This window comes from Rattus rattus, chromosome 12, assembly GCF_011064425.1.
Source record: "Rattus rattus isolate New Zealand chromosome 12, Rrattus_CSIRO_v1, whole genome shotgun sequence".
Classification (NCBI taxonomy): Eukaryota; Metazoa; Chordata; class Mammalia; order Rodentia; family Muridae; genus Rattus; species Rattus rattus.
The window spans coordinates 61,162,049-61,186,769 of record NC_046165.1 but is presented as its reverse complement, the minus strand read 5'-3'; the positions used below and the strand labels follow the sequence as shown (position 1 = coordinate 61,186,769).

Here is a 24,721-nt window from a genome sequence, read left to right as displayed (position 1 = left end):
TTTCTCTTCCTGGGCCCTTAACCTTATACACACAGCAAATACTAATCACTATAGTGTGCTAAGTGTCATGTAGTGTACTGTCTACTTTGATGATGCTGCCACTCCTTGTTTGGTTGGTTCTTAAGACAGAGTCTTGTTATGTAGCTCTAGGTGAGCTGGAACTATGTAGTCCTAGCTGTCCTCAAACTGTCATTCCAACCCTCTTCTGACTGATCCATACTTGGATCTGGCTCTCTCGGGACCACTTCAGGTGAAAGAGATTTGCACAAGTTATGTGCTGGCTGACAAGCATGACAAGCAGACACCAGCCAGTCAGGGCAGCCGCCAACCAGCTTAACTCCAGTTAATATGCCTGGCCACTGAAAAGCCACAGTAAAGGCAAGGCAGGTCTACACACCGCCCCTCCCCTCCCTGTCCCCAACCATCCAAAGTCACCGAGCCACCAGGATGAGATAGCCTGGGTAGCCTACACCCAGACTTTATTGAACAAGAGTCGTTTCCCCCATCCCCCACTCAAAGCTCTGCCTAACCTTACCTGCCACTCACCAGCACCCGGCTCATAATCTGAGGTGAAAATTAACAAAGGTATACAGCAGGAAGTTATTACTGTAGTGTTTGTAAAAGCCAGGATGGCTGTTATTCAGCCTCACTCTGTAGCCCAGGCTGGTCTTGAACTCTGAACAATCCTCCTGCCCGCGTCTCCCAAGTGTGAGCCACCAAGACATTTAAAATTTATACTTTAAGCGAAGAATCGGGATGCCCCAGACATCCGGTGAATTCTCCTAGCTTCATAAATAACACATTCAATAATGCAATTTTTCTTTCTGTCTTGAGACAGGTTCGCTTATATTCCAGATGCTAAGCTGGCCTATAGACCACTGTGTATGGATGGTCGCCACCTCCAGAGTACTGTCGTTCCAGCACATCACAAGCATGTTTATGCTCAAACCCAAGGCATCTTGCAAGCTAGGCCATCCCTCTACCAACTGTGCTAAAGACTCAATGATGCTTAACTAAACTCATCCCCGCTTGGGTTTCCACTCACACTCTCGGAAATGTGGTAACAGTTCACCTACTCTGACCTTCAGAGAAAACTGCGGGCTAAAGGCAATTTGCCAGGCACTGGTACCCTAACCACCTCTAAGTTCAAAATCTTCCTGGCTACGGTCAGAGAAAGTTCTGGGAAAGGCCACCTGTACCATGAAGCGTAATCTTAAATCTCTCCAACAAGCCTTTAATCCCAGCACTCGGGAGGCAGAGGCAGAGGGTCTCTCAGAGAGTTCATGGCCAGCATGGTTACAGAGCCCCGACTACATAAAGGCCCTGTCTCAAAAAGAACAAACAACATCTCCCTGGGTATGGTTTGATGGACAGGAAAGGGATGGGGTGAGATGAGAACCTTGGGCTTCGTCGCTAGGGCGAGGGTGGCCAGGCTGCGCAGGACGCGGTCCCTTTTCTCCAGGAGCCAGGGAGAGAGTATTAAGCCACTGCGTTTCCTAACTCTTCTGCGTGATTGAAGGGGGAGGGCTCATGAGGGTCACGAGGGCCCGGGAGTCTGGAAGCAACGTGATCAACAAAAACAAACTTAGAACCAGGCTGCGCATGTCCGCGAGAGGCACTGCTTAATTTTTCTGTGAAAACAAGTGTTGACTACGTGCACGTGTGTGGCCTACAAAGGGTAGGGAGGAGGCTGACGTAAGCCCACGGTACTGGGAAGGTGTACTCTCCCGGAACCGGTCCCAGCAGCCGCAGCAGGATTGCTATCCGCCAGGGCCGGGAGGACGCGTTCAACGAGATGCACCGTGCCAGCACGATAGCCCAATGACTGGGATCCTAAGGACTCCTCCCGGAAGTGGACTGGAAGCTACTTCCGGGACTCAAGGGCTCCTATCCCGGGCGGAGCTGGTTTTGGAGGTGGGTGGGGAGCAAGGGGCTCCTCTCCTGGAAGCTCTGGAGATGAGAAGTTCGCTGAGATGCAGTGGCTACATGCTTTTCCTTGGGGGTGCTGGAGGTGGGGTGCACCCTAGAGGGGGAGCTACAGGGTTTTTTCTTGGAGGCGCTGGAGGCGGCATTCACCTCGGGATGGATGACGGAGGCGTCTCTACTCAGTCTCCTCCCGCGGGTAGAAGCGGTCTCCTTCCCAGGGTGATCTCCGGAGGCGCAGCTCTCTCTGTCTCTGTTTCTCTGTCCCCGCCCCTCGTGTCCCCCACCCCCCACCGTGGTGCAAGCTTTTCCTTTGGGAAGCAACTGCGGGAGCACCTTCGCCTTCCCTCCGGAGTCACCAGACCTCTGAACTACCCCCGCCCCCCTCCATCCCAAGTCTCCCCTCACCTCTCTCCCAGGCTTGCCAGTAATGGTCTGGGAAAGATTACCGAGAAAAAGCAAGCGTTCAGAATCCAATGGTCTTGAGTGGCTCCGGCCAAGACAGACATTTCGGTTTCTCCAAACCTTTTGCGAAGGTGTGGTGTGTGTGTGTGTGTGTGTGTGTGTGTGTGTGTGTTTTGTGTTTTTGAGACAAAGACTGGCTCTGTGTGTGTGTGTGTGTGTGTGTGTTGTGTTTTTGAGACAAAGACTGGCTAGTTCCAAACTACTTTCTTTAATAATGGAATTTTAAACACATCTAGCACACTTGGCCTGGAACACTTTTAAAGCGTGAGATTTGTTTACTTTTGCCTTATATTATTTTGATAATTTTTGAATTTTTACTATACGCTTTTAAAGAATTGTGTATTGAAGCTTTCACTTGGAAAATTAAAGATGGTAGCAGGTAGACTCAGAGACGGGTTGGAGCCAGCACTTTTCAGGCTGTCAGGGGACCTTTGGTGAACTCCAAGGAGGCCTTCAGAAGTGGCTGCCGTGTCAGTCTCTGGACTTGGCCAGCCCAGGGAGACAGTCCTGCTTCAAGGAGCAGTTCAGCTAGCCTTCTACCCCACATCCCTTCTTGCCTACATCCCTGGCTGTAGGGCAAGAACAGGAAGTAAGGAGAGGCCTCTCACATCTGAGAAGTACAAAGTCCCACTCAAGGCAGAGGTTGAGCTTAAAGGCGCGGCATTCGCAGGGGGCGGGGTCCCTACTTTATATATAAGCGCTGGAGCGTGCTTTCTCACTTAACTGTTTCTGGAGACTCACATCTGCTACAGGGTAGAGTGTGCTCCTGTGCAGCTTACACACACACACACACACACACACACACACACACTCACACTCACACACCCCTATTGTAGACTGGCTGTGCTGGGCAGAAGCCATATCTGAAAGATAAGCCTTGCCTTATCTGGTGGAATCAGAGCTGTGCACCTAAGAGGTCTCTTCTGAGCCCAAGGGACTCTGCAGCTGAGAAAACGAATGGTTCACAGTTTGCTGCTGTCACTTACAATCACAAGTACAGTTTACTGAGCACACACCATGTGCAAGTCACCGTGGAAAGTCTTTACCCAGACTGCCTCATTAGCTGTGAGCAAACAATACCTAAATCCAGTCTTTAAATGGACCGGCTATGTCATGGTGCTGTAGACATAAAGCCACACTCTGTAAACCCTGACATGTATATGAGTCGCTCAGAAATGCTTAAGTGTAGACTGTGAGAAATCTGTCACAGGACCAGAGACCTGCCTTTCTGGCACCGATGCTGCTTGTATAAATAAAGACCACACTCTGGCTTGGAGAGTGGATCTAGAAGTCACATTTGTTGAGGGAATGCTTTAGATATCACTAGGAAACATTCAGAAGCTAGGGATTGTTCAACTCAGGCTGGGCAGGGGCTCCCCAGATAGTAAGGTTCTTATGCTATGGAAGTGGAATTCTGGAATCCAATAGACAGATTTGAAATCTTGGTTCCATGGTACTTCTGTACATTTCAGCCTGTGCCTTGAAATCTTTGTGTGCAAAACGTGTTTGTAAAGATGTACAAATGTTTTCCTGGGGCTGGCTAAAACTGTCAGCGTCTGGCAGGCACTAGTGTTCAATAAACGCGAGTTGCACACCAGGGCTTTTGAGTAGCAGAATCTCTGCTTCATGGCTGAAAACCTGCTCTAATAGAGCTGGAAAGGGAGAAACGAACGCCTGTGCCCCCATGTGGTGAATGCATGAACTGCATGCAGTGCTTCCTGGAGCTCTAGTGTAATGGTGGTGATCTGTGCTCTTGAGGAAGTTCACTGGATGGCAGCACTGGAGCTTCTGGTCCTTCAGGTGAACCCTGAGACCACTGTGATCTGAGCTTCCTTTTTCATAGTTAGGTTATCTTCCACTCTCCCAGGCTGGCTGTTGGAGACCCTTGAGACAGTTTCCACATTCTTAGCAACTGGACCCCTGTAAAAACCATTAAACTCTCATAGAGTATAGACTTGTACCCCCAGGAAGGGATGGAGTGATTGGCAGAAGTTAGCCAGTACTTATTAAGCTGCATAAGGCTTTCTTCGGGCCCCATTTGGCCCACCAAGCACTAGGGCACCCTAGACAGACTTGAATTGGCTAATCTAACAGACAGACTTCCAAACCTGGACTATACCAGATTCTCAAAGTAGGGTTTCTTATTATTTTATTTGAGGCAGGGTCTAGTGTAGCCCAGGCTGGCCTTGAACTTGTGATCCTCTGCCTCAAGAGTGCTGAGGTAACAGGCATATACCACACCACACTTGTTTCGTACAGTACTGAGGATCGAGTCCAGGGCTTTGTCCATTCTAGGCAAACACTTTGCCAATTGAGGTAAATCCCCAGCCTAAACCTTTCTCTTTTAAGTTAACTATCTCAAGTGTTTTGTTATGGCAAAGAAAGGTTGACAACTACAGTCAGCATGCCAAGCTTTGGGTCAGAGCTTCCTCCTAGTCATCCTCCAGCCCCATAGTCAGTACATATTCTGTGATGAGAAACTTGTGGCCATTAACATCTGTCCAGCCAAGCACAATCACAGCTAAGCTACTGCCTGCCCAGAAGCCAGGGCCGAGGTTTATCCAACTGCATATCGACTTAAACCGGATTACAGAAAGTTTCGTCAGTGTCAGTGGCGTAACTGCAATGCAATGTGATTTCTTGTGTAGACTTGCCCCTTGAGAAAGTGATGTATTCTAATAATATCGTTTTTTACCATCCCTCACCACAAACATTTGGAAATATAGCTTTGCTGTTGATAATGGCTAAGACAGTGTTTGCCTCCAGACCCATCTGCGTCTTTTATAGTCTCTTGATAAAGCAACTTTGATTTGATTGATTGATTGATCGATTGATTGATTGGGGGAAGCAGCAAGTCAGCTGATCCAGGATACTGAGCCACCTTAGTTGGAGGGAGGTACTAGTTAAAAGCATATTCAGAGTTCTGAAATCCGTTTCCAAAGAGAAGTGATGTAAACGTTTTACGCAAAAATGTCCTAACTCCAAACCATGATCTTCTTTTGGCTAACAGTTTGGAATCTGTCTTCTTACTAGGATTCATCTTACTTACCTAACTCTCAGTTTAATGGCTTTAGCTATTATTTTTTTAAGATTCATTTATTTTATGTATAAAATAAAACAGACACCAGAAGAGGGCATCAGATCCCATTACAGATGGCTGTGAGCCACCACGTGGTTGCTGGGATTTGAACTCAGGACCTCTAGAAGAACAGTCAGTGCTCTTAACCACTGAACCATCTCTCCAGCCTCTCAGCTATTATTCTTTTGAGAGCCAAAAAGGTTTTCTTGGGCCAGTAGGCTGGGTCACTTGAGCAGGCACTCACCATGCAAGCCTGAGTTTGATTCCTGGAACCTATATAAAGGTGGAAAAGAGAGAACAGACTCCCTGGGGAGTTTGTCACTTGGGGCCACCCTTCAGGTTATGTTCTAAATCAGTAGATAGGAGAGATTGGGGGCCATCTAGTTAGATGGAACTGTAAGCACTCAGGCAGATGCTCTAAAATTGTCTCCACTCACAGGGTGACTTCTATGTGAGAAGGTGGGGACAGAGGAGCTTCTGCTAAGTGTGCTGTGGTCCTCTCCAGCAAGCTGAACCCTGTCCTAAGATCTTCCAGTGCCATCTCTAACCAGCCTCTGCCACCAATTCCCAGGTGCCAAATGCCAAAACCATGAAGGGGAAACTGGGTAGAGGCAGCCTGCACCACTAAATAGGGCAAGAACACCAGGCCTCCTAGAAAAGACTTCTGAGGGAAAGAGGAATACAGATAAATTTATTAGTTAAATACTGATTTTACAGCCATTTCACCTTAAGACAATGTTAACGGGTTGTGGAGGAGGGGGAGGCATAGGAAGGCGGCCTTGAGGGAGAAACAGCGTAAATGATTACAACAGAATCTTGGTTCAAAGCTATTCTCTGCTACGGCCAGTAAGGTTTAGGGGCGGGGCTGGGAATTTGGGGCAAAACAAGGTAATGCCACAGTTGGCTACAGCTCTGTGGGTGATGAAGACAAGGAAGAATCTTTGGGAGCCCCAGTAATGGAGGAGGGAGAGGGGTTGCCAGTTCTAGCACAACTGCAAGCATGGCTGTCCCATCAGGCCTGGGGACATCTTCTTCCATCCATCACCCTTGTCCTTTCAAAAATTTCCCTTTGTTGTTTCTGCTCTGAATTTGTTTTGCAAACAGTCCGTATTTTCTAGACAAAGGATCTGTGCTGGAGAAAGTCCCAGAGCCAGTTAACTGTCTGACTTGAGAGAGCTTGGCTTGGCAGGCTCAGAGCAAGTAAGCTGGAGTCCTGGGAGCAGGGTTGTGCTGTAGACACAACCTCCAGAGGGCCCCAAGGTGCAGATGAGCGTAGTCACCAACCCTGCTTTAGTAGCAGGTTTTGTTCCTCCTTGGAACCCCTGTGTGTGAAGGGGTGGAAAAGGATGCTGGGAACAGCACCTAGTGGTATTAGCCTGCTGTACAACTGGGCTCTAGTTTTACAGAGGGTAGGAGATGTTCAGGCTGGAGAGCAAGGGGGTTGCTGTTCCTGGGAGAGGAAGGGAAGGCACCTCTGACGGGCTGCGATCTGTGTGATGGGTGATGTGCCTTCTCCTCACCTAACCCCCCCAGGAAGCACTCAGTAACATCTGCACTGCACCCAGCGCTTTGGAGTCAGATCAGGTATGGGACACATGAGATGTTCCATGCCTCAAGGGGAGTGTTGGACAGGGGCAGGGCTGCTATGTCTAGTCCACAAGTAGACATCCTGCGCCGGCTGTAGACAGTGTCTTGAAGCCTCAGTCCCTACAGCCACTCTAGGATCACAAAGAAAAACCCATCACCACAGCCACTGGGGTGGGGAGCTGGGGTGAAGATTATGTGTCTGTCCTGGACAGGCAGGTAGAGAAGGAGGAAGAAGTCTCCTGCTCACTGAAGAGCCTCACTGTGCTGTGCTTGCAGCCAAGGTGGGCTTTTCTGTGAGAATGCAGGCTCTTCCAGTGCTCCACCTGGAAAGGTATTTGAAGAAACCCAGCACCCTTATCCCTAAGTGATTGTCAACAACTTCAAGTTCTACCCAGTTGTTCTTCAGGAGTTGTTCCCACACAGAGGGGCTGGCCAGGGTGCCCCAGCCTTTTACTTTGCTGGCCCCAGGTCCCAAGTCCGAGCAGGAATTTGAAGAGGGAAGGGGGGTGCTGATTACGCGGTGATTATGTCCCCATGACTGTCAGCCAGGACCAGGCTGTTCCAAGAGTCCTGCTTGGAGCTGGCCTGTGATGTCTGAGTGACAGGAGATGGATAGCCTTGTGGGGAGAGCTTCAGAGCCGACAGCACTGGATGGATGGAGGACCCATGGCCGGACACAGTACTGAATGTCTGGAGGGGAGAGAGCACAGTGAGCTAGTAGGATGCTCCTGGGGGCCCAAGGACCAGGGTTGGGGAGGGAATGAGGGAGTGAGATGAGCTGCTTTCCTAGGCCTACGGGTCTCTGTGCTTCCCCTTTGGCTTCTAAGCACTATAATCAGAGCCATAACACGGGAGTTTTGAGCTGCTGGGCTTTCTCAGAAAGCTCTGGCAGCCACAGGAGACACTATTATCACCACTTCCTGGTCAGATAGCGGTCTTCTGGGTCAGAATGAGGTCATCCTCTCCATCCTGAAAGGGTCCTAGCACTGTTGCTTCTGTGGAACCAGGTTCTCTCTGGTTTCCTCTGATGGTAGAATGCTCAAATGCTGTCTCACAACTAGGGGAAGTAGGACTGGGAAAGGGAACCTGTGACTTCCTCATCCCCCCAAAAAGGCAGAGGAACAGGGGAGCCATCATACCTGCAAGAGGGCAATGGCCCCTTACTGGGCCATTCTGAGGCTCTCAGGAAGCTAGAGCTCATGAAAATAGCTTCCTGCCTCTGTGGTTCCTAAGCCCCATGACATGGTAACAGGGCCTTCCTGCCTCCTCCTCCTCCAAAAATCCTTCAAGGCCAAGCTCGGAGCTCTTCAAGCTCCAGAGTTCAAATCTGCTTCCAACCCCAACACTCAAGACTGACTCAGGGAGCATTTGTGCTATCTGCCACATGCACCCCAGGTACCGTCCCTGGGTCCCTCTCCTTGTTGCCAAAGGCCACAGGGCAGAAAGGTGCTAAACCTGTGACATTCTTTGTGTCCCAATCAGTGGAGCTGGACAGGAGGTAGCAAGGGCTCAGGCTAGGCTGCTTGGAGCCCAGTAGCTCATGGCCAGGCTACAGTGCACCTCCCAAGGCAGGTCTGGCTACTGAGATCTAGAATCTACTGGCCTATCAACTCTGTCACCCCACCCACCTGGGACATGGAGCTGCTGTGCCCATAGTGAGATGACAGCCCGGGCTCTGTCTTGATGGGGCGCATCTCTTCACTGCTGCTGCTGCTGCTGGTGGCGTTGCTGGAGTTGCTGGAGGCACCACTGGAGGGAGGGAGGCTCTCGCCAGGAGGACCTGCAAGGAGGCAGAGTCAGGAAACCCAGTCCAGCCACAGAGACAGAGGCCTTATTGACACTCGCTGGGTTGGGGGTGGAGCAGTTCTCAAAACTGGGCAGAAGCATCAAAATTCTAAGGAGATCATTTTACCTTCTTTTAAAAACTGCTGCAGGGGAAGGGGGCATGGGGGACTGCTGCAGCCTGGGGTTGGTCACAGACTCACTGTACAGGTAAGGACGCTGTTGAACTGACATTTCCTGCCTCCTGAGTGCTGGGTTTACACGCTATGCCGCCGTGCCCAGTCTATAGAATGCTGGGGCCTGAAGCCAGGGCTTTGTGTGTGCTAAGTAAGCACACTACCCACTGAGCTACATCGCCAGCCGCAACCTTTTCAGAAGTCTCGGTGATGCCCTCACGACCCTAGATCCATGAGAGAGCATCCTGGAGACCACATTTGTGTTTTGGGACTCTACACTTGATTTTTAAATGCAAATGCTCTATTTTGCAGGATACTGCCAGAGGGTTATAATTAACTGTATTTATTTCTCTGTAGCAAAGTGTGGATAGCCATCCTGCTTGGGATAACTAGAGACTACAAATGCCCTGTGTGCTCTAGAACAGGTTCTGCTATCGAATTTACTTTTCTGGATTTTGACTTATGGGTTGAGGGCTATCCTACTGAACCCAGGGCTTCCTGTGCCTGACACATGAGAGGGAGGAGGTTACCCGGGGGCTCTGCTGCTGTCACAGTCTAGGAGGCAGAAAGAGGCAGGACCTGGGGAGTGGCAGGAGATTCAGGTAGGAAACACTTCTCCCAGCAGCCCCAGCCTTTGGTGGTGAAAACGGGCAACTTGGTGAGTCTGCGGTGAGAAGTGAACTTTAGCCAGTTCATTCCCTCTGCAACTGAGGCCGGGCAAACGGTAATTAGGCAATGTGCAGCAGAGAAGGCTCTGGGTAGGGAACATTAGTGACTTTCTTAATCGAGAAGCTAAGAAGGCACTGCCAGATGTGGTAGCCCATGCCTATAAACCTAGCACTTAGGAGGCTGAGGCAGGAGGGTCATGAGTTCAAGGCTATCCTGAGCTACCTAGAAACTATGAAGACAAAACAGTGTATTGAATAGATTGTCAATCCCGGGGTGAACATTCTAGATCCCAGTCAATAGCAATGTGACTTTAAGCCATTGTACTCGACTCTCAGTTTGCTTATCAGAAAGATAGGATGGCCCTGTAACTGTGGGGTCTTGAAAGGATCCCTGAAGGAACTTGTACAAGTTTAGAGCACTGCGCGACATAAATGTACCCAATTACAGATCAGTCTGTCAGGAGCATGGCTAGTGGGAACTTGTCTGCTTTGATCAGAGCATCAAAAACAGGGGCCACTGAGCAAAATTCCTCTCTCAGGCCCCACACTGATCCAACCAGCCTATTGCAAGGGCAGTCATCGTAACAGCTTCCTGGTGCTGACTTCTCTACTGGGCTACTACTCTTCTCTGAGAAGAGGGCATTGGGAGGAGGTTAGCTCAGACCTTGGCTACAGAGGCTGGCTGCCTACCAGAGCAGATACGGTTCTCAGATGCTCTGGGAGCTTCTAACTTGTGCCATACTTACACACAGATCTATTCCTCACCTGCTGGTGTCTTAGATTTATTCAGATTCTTGGGCTTCCGTTTTCTGGTTTGAATTCCCTCCTTCCGCATTGCAAGAGGCCTGGGAACCTGAAGGGTTGGAAGTTAAATATATGGATTTCCAGCTGTAGAGTCTGCTATAGGATTGACACACACACAGATACACACACACACACACACACACACACACACACACACACACACATAAATGGAGGATTTTAAAAGAAGGAGCAAGTGGATTCTATTCTGGAGGGAAGACCAGTGAGACCTGCAGAATGGGAGTGGAGGAGGCTCCTCTCAGGCAGGGCTGAGGGCATGAGAGGGATAGGACCCAGGCACAGCAGGGCAAGGCATCCACTCACCCCATGGAGCTTCATGTAGAGGCCGCAGGCATTGCAAACAGGCTCGCCCTCAGCGTTACGGCGCCACAGTGTGGTGGTGGTAGTCTGACAGTTGGCACAGGAGAGGCCTACCCGGCGGGAGGCAGACTACAACATAGAAAGGAAGTGTTTGTGTCTAGCAGGGCCAAGCCAGATAGTCCCTTGGGAGTCCCTTGGGCTAGCCTTAGCACTATCTCTGGGTATCTAGACCACTCATAGGAACAGATGGGAGCCACTGTCAACAGAACAATTCTTCCCCAAGGTGGAACTCATGAATTCCAGTGCCTGATATCTGGGGTGTTTAGGGTGAGGAGTTTGATGGGCTTCAATGAGGAACGTATCTCTCTATTCTCCTTCCCTGCCATACACGAGGGTTGGTATTAGTCAGAGTCCGGTGGCATTAAAAAGAGAGCATAGATCTAGGTGACAAATACCTGGCTCTAGTTCCAGGCCTTCCCAACCAGGACCCACGCCTACTGCTTTGCCTTCTTGGGCTCTGGGTCATGGTAACTGAAAATAAGACAGCTCCTGGAGACCAGGAGGCCTGGATCTGGATCCTCGTGGCCAGAAGCTGTTGCCAGTCACCTTTCTGAGCTTCACTTTCCACTGTTTCATTGTGATGGGGATGGATTAGCTGGGCCAGCATCTTTGTAGCGAGTACAAGCTCACCCTATCACTCCTTACTCCTACCTGCCTAAACCCCTCAGTTTATATCCCTTTTTTTTTTTTTTTTTTTTTTTCGGAGCTGGGGACCGAACCCAGGGCCTTGCGCTTGCTAGGCAAGCGCTCTACCACTGAGCTAAATCCCCAACCCCAGTTTGTATCCTTTAATTCCAGAGTTTAAGCTGGGGAAGAGCCTCAAAGCCAAGTGCAGAGAGGTGGAGAGGAGCTGACTGCTCTCCAGGCTGGGGTACCTAAGCCATAGAGGTGTTCACTTACCAGCCGGCGCTGAGGCTTAATGAGGGGCCGGTTGATACCATTCATCTTGTGGTAGAGGCCACAGGCATTGCATAGGTAGTGTCCTGTCCCATCTCGCCTCCAGAGTGGGGTGGACATGGCCCCGCAGTTGACACACTCTCTGCCTTCTGAGAAGTCATCAAACATATCTACTGGGGAGGACACAGGAGAAAAGATAGAAGTGGTTACTTCTTTGTTTTGCTTAGAGACCATTCACCTGGAAAGCAGGGCAGGATGTCTACCCAGGAGACTGATTCTTCCTCACCTAGGACCACATGACCAATGGGTTCCCCTCTCTGTCATCCAGACAGCAGGGCTGCCTGAGATAGCTGCCCAGGTTCTAGGGGACACTTTGAATCCACATCTTGAATCCTTCAGAGTCTTCATAGTGTCCACCTAAGCTACTCAGACCCTCTTTTTTTTTTTATTTCCCTTTTCTTATTTATTTATTTATTTATTTGTTTATTTATTTATTTATTTTTTATGTATGTGAGTACACTGTAGCTGTACTCACACACCACCTCTTCAGACACACCAGAAGAGGGCATCAGATCCCATTACAGATGGTTGTGAGCCACCATGTGGTTGCTGGGATTTGAACTCAGGACCTCTGGAAGAGCAGTCAGTGCTCTTAACCACTGAGCCATCTCTCCAGCCCCCATTTCCCTTTTCAAAATGATGACCTTGTGATGATTTGAACACGAAATGTCCCCACAGGCTTGCGTTTTGAACACCTGATCCCCAGTTGGTGGCTCTATTTTGGGAGCCTATGGAACCCAGCTAAGGAGGTGGAGCCCAGCTGGCCGAAACAGATCGCTCAAGGTTATTCTGAGACCCTTGTTCCTCCCCTGTTCTCCCTGCTTTCTGGTCTGTGGTACAATGAAACCTCCACAGTATGCTGGCAGCCCTACGCACTCTGCCATGCTTCCTTTGCCACAGGGGACTGAATGCCTATGAAATCATAAGCTAAAATAATTCTGTTATCTGTTAAGCAAATTTTCTCTCTATTGTGGTCATAGTAATTGCAAAAGCAAGTCATGCTGATTACCGTTCCTTTGGAGTACATGTGATGGAAGGTAGAGGTATTTACACTGTAGGGGAATTAGTACTGAAACACGTAAAGAAAGTGCAGGTCACTAGCAGAGCTGTGAGCATGTCCTTTTATTCTATCCTTTGTAAGACTTCCTGTGTTGACACACGCTCTTGCATCGTTGAGGACAAGCTGATACAGCTGAGCCTATCTTGCTTTCTAATGTTTGCTTAATGCCCTAATGTGTTACCACATTGGAAATGTATTATAAACTCCTCCCATCACACTGTAATAATCCATCATTGAAATGTTTGCCCCGCCCTTCACTTCTGCTCTTCAATGGCTGCTTAATCCCTACCTGGTTTCTGATATTTGTTTTGTAAATATGGGTCTCTTTGTACGTAAATCTGCGAGTTTCTGCTTATTACTCTGAGCACTATCCTAGAAGGAGAATGTCTAGGTCACAGAGTCTAGAGTTTTGTTTACATTCCTAAATTAATAGTTCATAGTTTTCCCACATGTGACAGTTAGCTTTAACTGTCAACTTGGCACAGAACTATTGCCAACTGAATTGCCTCAGAAAAGAGTCTCAATGAGGGATGGTCTACATGGGATTGGCTGTGAGCGTGTGTATGGAAGACTGTCTCAATTCAGCCCAGTGTAGGCAGCACCATTCCCTATGTAAGGAGTCCTGAACTGTGCAAGAGTAGAGAAAAGGAGCGCAAGCAAGCAAGGATGCATGCATTCATTTCTCTCTGCTCTCGACTGTGGACATGACATGAGCTGTTAACGCAAGTTCCTGCCGCCGAGACCCCTACAACGATGGACTGTGACTTGGAATTAATGTAAAGTAAACCCCCTTCTCTCCTCTGTTTCTTTCTGTCAGGGTATTTTATTACAGCAACAGAAATGAAACTAGGATACTATTTTTAACAATATGCATGATCTGATGTTGTTTGCTCTTTTTTTTTTGTATATAGAACATACAATAAAGACACTGACCATAATCCTTAGTGCCTTAGAGTCAATCAAATGTGAGTGTCAGCCCTCCACCAGAAGCTGTCATCTTCTACCATTCTTCCATTCACTGACCCTTCCCCTTTCTCTTCCACATCTGCAGAATTCTACAATCGGTGAACCCCATGTCCCTTTTCATTGCCAAAATGAGAGGTAGGGTTAGTTTTCTCATCCCTTTGACCTATATTAAGCCTGGTTTAAAACTTCCAGAAGTCTCTCTAACTCATGCCATCTAAGTTTTATGTCCCTAAACACAGCCACCTTGGTCTCCAGATTGCCCCTTTCCTGATTCCAAGGGCAATGCCGAGTTCTCGGGGGAAGCCAGTGGTACTCCTTAGAAGGCAGGGTTAAAGGTCCATTCCTCCTTTAGGCCCCAGGCCTGGTTTTTGCCAGCTCCACTCTTCAGGAGTCAGCACTAAGAGAATGTTGGCCAGAAAAGGATAGGGCACCCTTCCCATAACTCTGGGTACATAAACAGTCATTTACACCTGCAAACAGGTAGCAGTGTGTCCACACCAAGCAAACAATATACAGGTGTGTGGGACTGTTTGCTTAGGCCAGGGAGTTAAGTAAAGCTGACACAGAGGCTATTTTTACACCTGTGTCACACCGAAGGCCCTTCATCAAGGTCACCTGCCTCTAGAGGTGACTCTCGCACATGGTCTGCTCACTACTGAGCCACCAACAGCACTACCAGCACCTTGCCTGTGGCCTGCCAGCCTTGCTCTTTCTTCTCAAGCCCTCCTCTGAGAACAGTAGAGACCAGGAGTTCCCAGAGCCAGTAGCCAGCAGGGCCAAGAGATAGGTAGCAATGGAAGCCTTTTGTTTGCCATGAACACTAGATGGCACTACAGTCTCAAAATGTAACCAAGACCACAGACTACACAGACTAACTTAACACACACCTCGGCAACCTTTGATTCTGCTTTATCTTGAGAGAGAGAGAGAGAGAGAGAGAGAGAGAGAGAGAAGAGAGAGAGAGAGAGAGAGAGAGAGAAGAGAGAGAGAGAGAGAGAGAGAGAGAGAGAGAGAGAGAGAGAGAGATCCCAAAGATGGCAGAGTATAAAATAAACTATGTAGCCATCATCCAACAACTTGTGGACAGTCTCATCTCACCTGTCCCTCTACCCGCTTAACCCGTTCTGTACCACAGAAGAAAACCTAGGTCCTGTCATTTAACCTCACCAGCGTTTCTCCAATAGGTTCAGCTCCAGACTCTCTCTTTAAAGATGCTCACACCAGTTTCTTCTCACCTCTGGTTCATCTAAACTCTAGGGTGAAAACCCCTTGTGACCCATTGCTGTTTGTGGGAAGGGGAGATCCCACTTTCCCTCACACTTTGTACACTCGTGTATGTGTAGATCGTCAAAGGAAATTGGCGGTGTCCGTGAATGTGTCCTCTCTGCTGCCCACTCACCCATCTTTGTTCTGAGAACTCAACACAGAGGTGAACTTGGGGAACCTCCAAGGTGCCAGTGCACCTCAGAGAACAGGTGATACATTCTAACAGTGGGTTTTCTACCCAGGTGAAGTCACTGGACAGTGGCAAATATGTATCCACTGCCCACAAATATTTAGCAAATGTGATTTAAGCAGGCTGACAGGTGCCACAGGAGCTAAGAGGATGCCGTGGCCTCAGAATGCTAGTGATCAAGGTTAACAGACTGGCCCTGAGAATCAAGAGTGAGTGACAAGATGACTCCTTCCATTTTCGGAACTCTCAGCTGGGCGTGGGCTTTGTGGGAGATGCCATTGGTCTAAGATAGGAAATGTGGAAGTCCAAGACCTGTTAGTGTCACTCAGCAGCCAAAGAAGGGAGCAGGGCAGGAAGCAAAGACTGTGTTTCCTCAAGACACCTAGCCAGGCATGCCTGTGTATGGAGTCCACCACAGAATCTTACTCCCAACCACTTCAACAGATGTCACATGGAGATTTATTTTTTTACATGCATAAGCATTTTGTCCATACGAATGTACATACACCGTGTGTGTACCTGGTACCTGCAAAGATGAAAGGCATCAACTCCCCACGCCCTGGAACTAGAGGTACTGATGGTTGCAAGCTACCCTGTGGGTTCTGGGAACCCAGCCCTGTTACCCTGCAAGAGCAACCAAGCACTCCTACTCACTACCGAGAAACCCCAAAGGATGAACACAAAGGCGTGTAATGGAGGTGCAAGATGCTGACTCTGGCTTGCAAACTGAACAACAGAACATGCAAGGTGTCCTGCAGTGGTGGCAACAAAGGCTGCTAGAAAGCAGCTTTGTCCGGACTAATTGTGGGGGTTTTCTAGCCTGAAACCGCTGCTTTATGATATCATAACGACTCCATTTTAAAATTCTGATTTTTGAAAAAGAAGAAACATGATTCCCTAGCAGCTTTCAACTCCACCTGGGTGGGGTGAACATTTTATGCTCTTCTGTGTGACACAGAAATAAACTCCCCTCGCCCCCTGGGCTGAGGAATGGGAAGAATGCAGCCCATCTCTGCCACTTACTCTGGGGGACAACGGGTCCCCAGCTCTGACCCCCAAGTTCACACTTCTCACTCTTTCACTGGAAAAGCACAGGGTGTACCTTCCCACAGGACAAGCTGAGGGCCCAGCCGTGGCTCTAGCCTGACAGCCTGCCTCGCACTCCCACCCCTCTCCAGTACAGGTCCTGGTCCACCCACTGGGGAGCAGTGGGAATCCGACCCTGGAGGGTGGGTCAGCATTTCTCCACTCTGAGAGGACAGCCTTGTAATAATATCTGCAAAGCACTTTGCAGATAAGAGAGAAAATGTCCAACAATGGCTGTGGAGTGCTCTGCAAACACCCAGTGGGATACTGATGATGGATTACCCTGAGGTTGGGGCAGAGGGACAGAGGGAGGGAAGGCCAAAGACAAAGGAACTAGGGAGACTCTGAGGACACAAGGGAAAGAGAAGACTTAGAAATCTGATGCTTTCTCTAGGCATAGATGAGGCCAGACATGGATCCGTAGGTTTCCCCAACTCCTTTGAGGCTGTAGGCTACTGGTATTGGAAGTGAAAGGTTCACAGTATATATGTATAAGTTCTCAAAATTGCTGTTCGTAGGAAATGGGGAATTCTTTCCTAATCCCAAAGATGGGCACCTACATCCTCACTACCACCACATGCCCTACTTGAAACATTTTTCTTTCAAATGGGAATACATTGCTGCAGGATGGATAGTCCTAGAAACTACGGCAAGCTACAGCCGCATACGTGTCTGGAAAGTCAAAGGGAGGGACTCAATCTACCTCTACCTGCCCACTCACCCTATAGAGCCCACACAGGTCTGCAAACCACAGGAAGCAAATGTGGACTGGGAGACGGATGGAGGGAGGAGACAAAGAGAAAGAGAAGAAAACCAGGTCACAACAGCAGCACCCTCTGGGCATTGTGGAGCGCCTTGACCCTTGAGAAACAATCCCAGGTAGCTGATGCTACATTTCCAGTTTGCCCTGAGGGTCTCACAGTCCCTGCCCTGCTGCGAATGGGTCCTTTGGTCTTTCATCTGAGCTAAAGCCTGTGCTAGAGGAATATTGGCTCCATGCTTGGCTGTCTACTTGATGTGGTCTCTTCTGGACTTCTGCAGCACAAACTTTTACCTGCTGTCTATTATATACTGCCTCCCTCCCCCAGGGCAAGTGCTGAACACACAAGCTTGGCAGAAAAATTGGAGTAAAATCTCTTTCCAAAAGTGCACTGGCCCAGCGGAGAACACACAGCTCAAAGCAAAGAATTCTATTAAGTATGGCAGACTGCAGCGGACCTGGCTTTCAGTATGCTCTCTCCACTTCTGTTGTCCTAGATGACTATGTCATGTATTCAGAGAGGAGTGGCACGCCACACAGTGATCATGTCCATGTTCAGGGTTGCTAGCTATCAGGGTTAGGGAGGGAGAATCTTCAGGGGAGGCAGGCAGACAACAGCCTAGACTGAGTGCAAGGAACCTTTCTCTGGGCTTGCGGGTGTGTGTGTTCAGGAGTGAATCCACAGCCCCACCCAAACATCCCATGCTGAACCCCAGTCTCATACACAGCCAAAGTTCAGTACATTGGGCCTGGATTTCCTGACAGGCCTCGGTCTATCCCTGTGGCTGGCGCCTGAGTCTGGGGAACAAGAAACAAACAAGTCTTGGGTTTTTTTTTCTGGCAGCCACTGAGCAAGCTTCAGTCCTCTGGGCTTCATCAGGCTGCAGTTAAAGCTTCTGACAGGAGGTTGGATGGCCGGAAGGGCCATGGCTCCTATGGTGCTCAAATGGGATTAAAGCATCTATTTTAGAAACTTGGAGAGTGTGGAGCATGAGTAGTTACACAGCTAGGCCTTGGGCATGTACCCTGTGAAGGCCTCCTTAACCCTCTACTTCTGTGCTGGGAAGGTTAATGCCAATGTCCATGCAGGACAAGCCCCATGCCTCTAAAATGTGACTCGGGTATCATGTATAGGCAAGGACATTCTAGACAGAAGGGAAGGAAGGAAGGAGGGAGGGGAAAATAGATCAAAATGAAGAGGAAATGTGGTGGTTTGAATAAGCTTGACCCAGGGAGTGGCGCTATTAGGAGGTGTGGCCTTGTTGGAGACAGTGTGTCACTTTGGGGATGGGCTTAGGGAGCTTCTTCCTAGCTGCCTAAAGGTGCCAGTCTCCTCCTAGTGGCCTTCAGATCAAGAGGTAGACTCTTTGCTTCTTTAGCACTGTGTCTGCCTGGACATTGCCATGCTTCCTGCCATGACGATAATGGACTGAACCTTTGAACTGTAAGCCAGCCCCAATGAAATGTCCCTTAGAAGAGTTGTCCTGGTCATGGTGTCTCTCCATAGCAGTGGAAACCCTAACTAAGATAGGAAGGAAAGAAGAGAGGGGAGGGGGAATTAGACAGGAAAGTTAAAGAACAAATGACTAAAGAGAATATCTTCAGCTTTTTGCTAAGAGCTAATACTCAGAGGCCTCACATATGACAGGCAGGCACAGTCCTCCAGCAATGGAGGTGGGAGCAAGCCCCTGTCTTCCCTTTGAGGACCAGAAGCTCTTCCCTCAGAAAGTCCCACAATCTCAACTACCTGCTACTCCTGCTCTTACCTGGCTTGTCACTGTTGGGTCAGGGTTCGAAGTCAGCCCACGGCAAAGAGCTACCGAGGGATGGTTTGTAGCTGTGGCTTGGAAAACAGACATTATCTGCTAACTCCTGATCTTGTGGTTTCTGTGCCTGACCCATCACTTTCTGCCCAGGGTCTATATCTGGCTGTTGTTTGAAACTTAGTCTCAACAGGATGTGTTAGCAGCAGAGCCAAGAAAAGTCCAGGACCCAAACATGCTGTCTTCCCAGCATGTCTGGTCTCTGAAGCTTTAGGGGCAACTTCGAGTCATTGCCCTGAAGCAAAAGAACGCTTCCCAACCTCTGTCACTGTTGTTAGCCAACCTTCCAGAATATAACCGGAAGAGGCTTCCCCACGGAGTGCAGGATTTGCCACAAAGCTCGGGAAGAATACTTGTGCCTCAGCAATGATTCTGCCCTGGACCCCTGTGCACTGCAGTGCTGGGCCTACATAAGCACCATGGTATCGACACCCCAGAGGCTGTCAAGCTTCAGGTTAACAACCATGGGCTTGGCTGCACCCACGGTCCTGAAGAGTGATCGAGCAAAAGACTTGCTGGATTCTGCCTGATGGTGCCCTCTCTTTCCTCCACCTGGCCATCTGACAGCTGTGCAGTTCCCCACTCCTTCCCACATGTGGGCTCGTGGGTAGTGAGGCTCCTGGGAGTACTACAGTGAGGCTGGGCCCGAAGGCATGGCCCATGAAGCAAACATCTTCATGAATTTTCAGAAGAAATCGAGGTCCAGAGAAGACACATGACCTGAAGGTGAGTGCCACTCCCAGGAAGGTCAGTGACCTAACCCTGCCCTTCCCCACACCACACTGCTGCCCTCTGGATCACTCCACCTGTAGCATTCTGCACACAACATGAGCTCAATCTACACTGACCCATGGGGCTCAAAAAAAAAAAAAAATCTAAGCCTTCAAGTGTCTCATGGGGCAGAAGAGTCCCTAGGAGGGTAATACAGATTTGGGTGGCCTCTCTGTCCCTGGCCACACTTGATACTGGTCTATGAGAGTTATCTCTGCAGCACGAGAGGTTTGCAAGAAAACACCTGTACACACGTGTACGTAAATGTGCATGTGCATGTAACTGTATAATGGATGTGTATCTGTGGGAAAGAGCACCACATTGCATAACCACTACTACGACAATTGACCGGGAAATTATCCAAAGGGAGAAAGATTTATTTTAAATATCTTCATGGCGAAATACTGGAAATGACCCAACCACTCAGTAAGCAGAGCAAGGAAGAAAGACAAGTTTCAGTCAAAAAAAAAATTGGAGTAGAATTTTTAAAAGTAAGTTATATTAGAAATATTAAGATTTCCTTCCTCAAACTTGATTTAAAGTAATTAAATGGTCAAGCAATTAAACAGGTAAGTCTTCTTACCATGCAAAAGATGGGAGATGTCTACACCCCCATTTAATTCCTTGGATATTCACGTCTCAAAATAGATGGAAAGAGCTAGTCTTGAGGGTGCACACCTGTAATCCCAGCCCTTGGGAGGCGGAGGCAGGAGGATTAGATGTCCCTGAAGCTACATCTCGATTGAAACATCCTAGGACACATGAGACTCTGACTCAAAAGAGAAGTAGATAGAGACCAGTGATGTGGCTGTTTTCTGACAAGTCTGATGACCTGAGTCTGATCCTTGGCACCCACATGATAGGAGGGAGCCAGTGAAAGGACAAGAAAACAAAACAAAAACAAAAATCAAATAAAGTCTCTTCTCAGGACCAAGATTTTCCTGTTGAGAGCAGTGACCTCACTACGGGCTCACGTATCCACCATTGCACCATGGTTTCTGCAGAGGAAGGAAGAAAGCTCTCCCCCCAGGGCACAGTCCCAGCCAGTGTGAGAATGATGTATAGCTTCTCCAAGGACACTGCCAACCACACTGTGGACAAAGTCCAGCCCTGCTCCTGTCTCCTCCAGTCACTGGTTTGTGTGCCAGTGTTCCTTCCCACCATCCTCCCAGCCTACCTCCATCTGTTCCGGTGCCCTGGGGAGAGTGAGAAAAGCATCCAGGGTATAGCAAGGCATGTGACAGGAATCGAGGCACAGCCCAGGGCAATGGTGACTTGGTAATACCATATCCCAAGTATAAATGGGGTGTGCAATTTGATCCAACCATGCTACTTCTAGATATGTGTGCTCTGAGTGTATAGACCCTTGTGTAAGTGACTTCTCTCTCTCTCTCTCTCTCTCTCTCTCTCTCTCTCTCTCTCTCTCTTTTAAGATTTATGTATTTATTATATATAAGTACACTGTAACTATCTTCAGACACACCAGAAGAGGGCATCAGATCTCATTACAGATGGTTGTGAGTCATCATGTGGTTGCTGGGATTTGAACTCAGGACCTCTGGGAGAGCAGTCAGTGCTTTAACCACTGAGCCATCTCTCCAGTACTAAAGTACAGTTGTCAGAAGTGGGATTCGAACTCACACTTCCAAGGGTTGAGTCTGGCACCTTAGACCACTCGGCCATCCTGGCATGTGTAAGTGGCTTCTGAGGAGAAGGTTCATCTGCGATAGCAGGAGACTAGGAAGACAGCACAAATATCCTTCCCTGTGGAAGCTCCCGTGAGGACACATAACCCAGCCAGAGAGCCTGAAGATCTGTATTGATTTGAAAGTCTGTATGGTAAGTCATCAGAAGCAAAGTACAGGGCAACACACACAATGCCTCTCACTAAAGGGAGAGAGAGCCAGGAAAGAGCCTAGAAACGGGTCTGCTCGTAGCCGTAGTGCAGACTCCAGGAGGATGGGGCAGGGACAGCAATACCAGTCCCTTCCAGAGAGTCATCTTAGTGTCTCAGGGACACTTCCCACTTAATGCAGTCCTTTTTGTCCTGTGAATTTATTTCCACTGAACAGTAAATAATTATTTTTGTATGACTGGCATCATCCCTGCTCCGTGTAGTAGAAACATGTTGAAATCAGGCAAGTTCCATGTTCTAATTGTTTCCCCTCCTGCCCTACCTTCCCATAAAAGCACCTAATTTCTTGAGTGTGAAAAGGGAATCCCTTTTCTAAGTGGTTCTCCACTCTGCTGTCCTGTCACCTTTCACTGACCCTTCATTCCACCCCAGAGTCCCAGCCTAGCTCTACAGGCAGACCCAGGCCCCAGTGTGTAGCAGCTCCCCTCGCCTGTGCGAGGCACAGTTACACGAGTGCACACGGCCCCCAGTGCTGCTGGCTCTGCTTGGCTTGTCAAGCTAAACTACACGAGTGCTCCTTTACTAGGAAGCCTGAGGGAGGACTTTCCCAGGAGAGGCTTGGGCCAGGCCACCTTGACTATTCGCCTCTGCGCCCCTCCGTCCAGAGTATCGCTGGCTGGCAGTCTAGACGGAAACACTGAACAAATTGCCAGGGTCGCTCCCTTGGGGATGAGACAATGGGTCTTTGGGGAAAGCCTTTTCCTTCCAGGCTTGCAGCCACTGTCAGAAGGAAAACAACTTCCTCTCTCCGACAGAATGGCAGCAGTCAGCCAGCCAGAGGGGAGATTTATGGAGATATAATGTGACCTCTTTATTGCCCTGAACACTAGGGAGGTGTTTCAGGGGAGATTTACGCCTTTTCGAAGGGGAGGGGAGCCAGAGTGCTGAAATTTATCCACCGAGTCTGTTTTCCCCCTTCAGGGTTTCTCAGGGATTACTTAATCAAACCAAGGTTAAGCCCAGATCGCCTGCATTAACATCTTCTCCTGCTAATCCACCCGGTTTCCCTGAACTGCTGCAAGCCTCCTGCATGGAATACAGAGTCTGATGTGAGTAGGTAAGGTCTGTCTGTCCAGTTCTGAGTATGGTAAACAGAGAACAAAACGAAAAATAAAAATGGTTCGTCTATAATTTTCTGTAGGGTCAGGAGATTGGGAATCTGGCAATTGTCCCCGGGCAGTTGACAGTTTGTGTGCCTAGGCATGGAATCTGTTTCTATAAACAGATATGTTATGTGGAGGACTGAGTTTGGGGATGCGGAGATAGCCCAGCTGCTCAGAGCACTGAATGGATTCCCAGCTCCACACAGAGGCAGTGTCTGTAACTACAGTTTTAACACTGTCCTGGCCTCCAAGGGCACCGGTCACAGACACGCATGCGAGCAAAACATTCATAAAATAAAATAAATAATATATGGCTAAGATTCTTTCTCTCTCATTTAAAAATTATTCAGGCTAATAGATCAAATACTGTTTCCACATTACTCTTTTAGGAGTGATTTTTTTTCCTTCTTTTCTTTGTTGACATTTGTTTTCAGGCTAGAGAGAGCCTTTCTTTAAAGAAAATTAATGTTAGCCAGGCTAACACCATAATCTCACCTTAATCTCACACACCTTAATCTCAGTGCTTGACAGGCAGAGGCAGGTGGATCTCTGAATTTGAGGCCAGCCTGGTCTACAGAGCTAGATCCAGGCCAGCCAGGACTACACAGAGAAACCCGGTCTCAAAACAACAAACAACAAAAACAAAAAAACAAAAACAAAGGGGGGGGGAGGAAGGAAGGAAGGAAGAGAAGAAAATCAAAATTAAAAATTAAAATATCTCCTAAAGAGCTGGTTGGTAAAATGGTTCCCAGTCTCTTTCTGGACACTTTGGGAACACTTACCACAGTTATTTTACTTCTATCTGGCCTCCTCAACTTGAAAATAAAGTTTGTAGAAAAGATGGTTCCTAACTTTCTGCTTGCCAAGTCACCCGACTCGAGACTCCATTATTATGTTCCTCATTAATATACTTTTAAGTCTTCTTCTCTTGATTTATACCTAAAAGTTTGTACCTAAGCTATATAAATCAAAATTGCTATGTAAATCCAAATCATGCTTTGCGAGAGGGTTGCATTTTTAAAGGTCTCTACTGTCAGTGTTATGTATCCCTGGTAATGGTGGTCAACAAGTTCCTATCTTTCCATATGTCTCTTTTCTTAATTGTAATTTTTATTTTTAGGAAAAATTTTAAGTAATAGGAAGCTACAAAAAAATTAATTCATTTTTATTTTTCTTTACCATCTCTAAACCAATCTTTTGAACCCAGCACATAAATCCTCCGGCTCACTTTTATACTTTTACATACATATACATAGATCTCAGAACAATGTAAATATTACTTCATGCTTTCTAAAAGCTTTACAGGCTTGCTTCATGCTACATAAAAACATAAACCATTTCAATCAATGAATAAAGGAGAACATGGCAAACACTGGGACCCCCTGCCTGGCCTTGTCAAATCCTATTTTGCCAAATTTGCATTTGCTTCAGTTTTTTTTTTTTTTTCAGCATTGAAGATTGAACTCAGGCCTCCTGCATGTCAAATACATGCTGACCTACCTCAGGCCCTGCTTCAGATATTTTAAACAAAGCATTTCAGATGTGGCCCCTTCCCTTTCATAAGCCACAATTCCTGTCTTAGATCCATTCTCACAGTATGGACCTGTTGTATGTACTGTCCCCATGTTCTCATTGCATCACCACATTTCTCTGATCCATTGTTTCATTATGACAGTGTGTGTTCCTCCAACCTGAATGGGATGGCAATGGGGGCTCTCAAGAGATGATTGTGTCATGAGATTAAAGCACTCACGAATGGAATCAATGCACTTACAGGAAACAAATGTACCTCTCCTTTTCTCATTTGAGGGGTCAGAACATCACGATTCACAAGCCACGAAGAGTGACCTCACTATATTTACCAGCACCTTGATCTTGGACGTTTCTGTTTCCAGAATGAATGTATCCTCCTGAGCTATCCAGTCTTGGGCTTTCTCCTATAGCAGTCTGATGAAGACACAT

At 48.2% G+C, this 24,721-nt stretch overlaps 1 protein-coding gene across 2 annotated transcripts in view; it reads right to left on the bottom strand.

The window, feature by feature from the left end:
• Positions 1 to 6,139: 6,139 nt before the first annotated feature.
• Positions 6,140 to 24,721, bottom strand: part of Gata4 (GATA binding protein 4) — a 46,569-nt gene continuing 27,987 nt past the window's right edge. The window contains exons 3-7 of one of the 2 annotated variants that reach the window (XM_032917655.1): positions 11,763 to 11,929; positions 10,806 to 10,931; positions 10,446 to 10,533; positions 8,683 to 8,834; positions 6,140 to 7,744 (exon numbers count right to left, since the gene is read on the bottom strand). In XM_032917655.1, coding sequence (XP_032773546.1) covers positions 7,568 to 7,744; positions 8,683 to 8,834; positions 10,446 to 10,533; positions 10,806 to 10,931; positions 11,763 to 11,929 — 710 coding nt within the window. In that variant the 3' untranslated portion in view covers positions 6,140 to 7,567. Of the gene's footprint in view, positions 7,745 to 8,682; positions 8,835 to 10,445; positions 10,534 to 10,805; positions 10,932 to 11,762; positions 11,930 to 24,721 lie in introns of those variants that run through there. The other variant, XM_032917656.1, reaches the window with a different exon arrangement.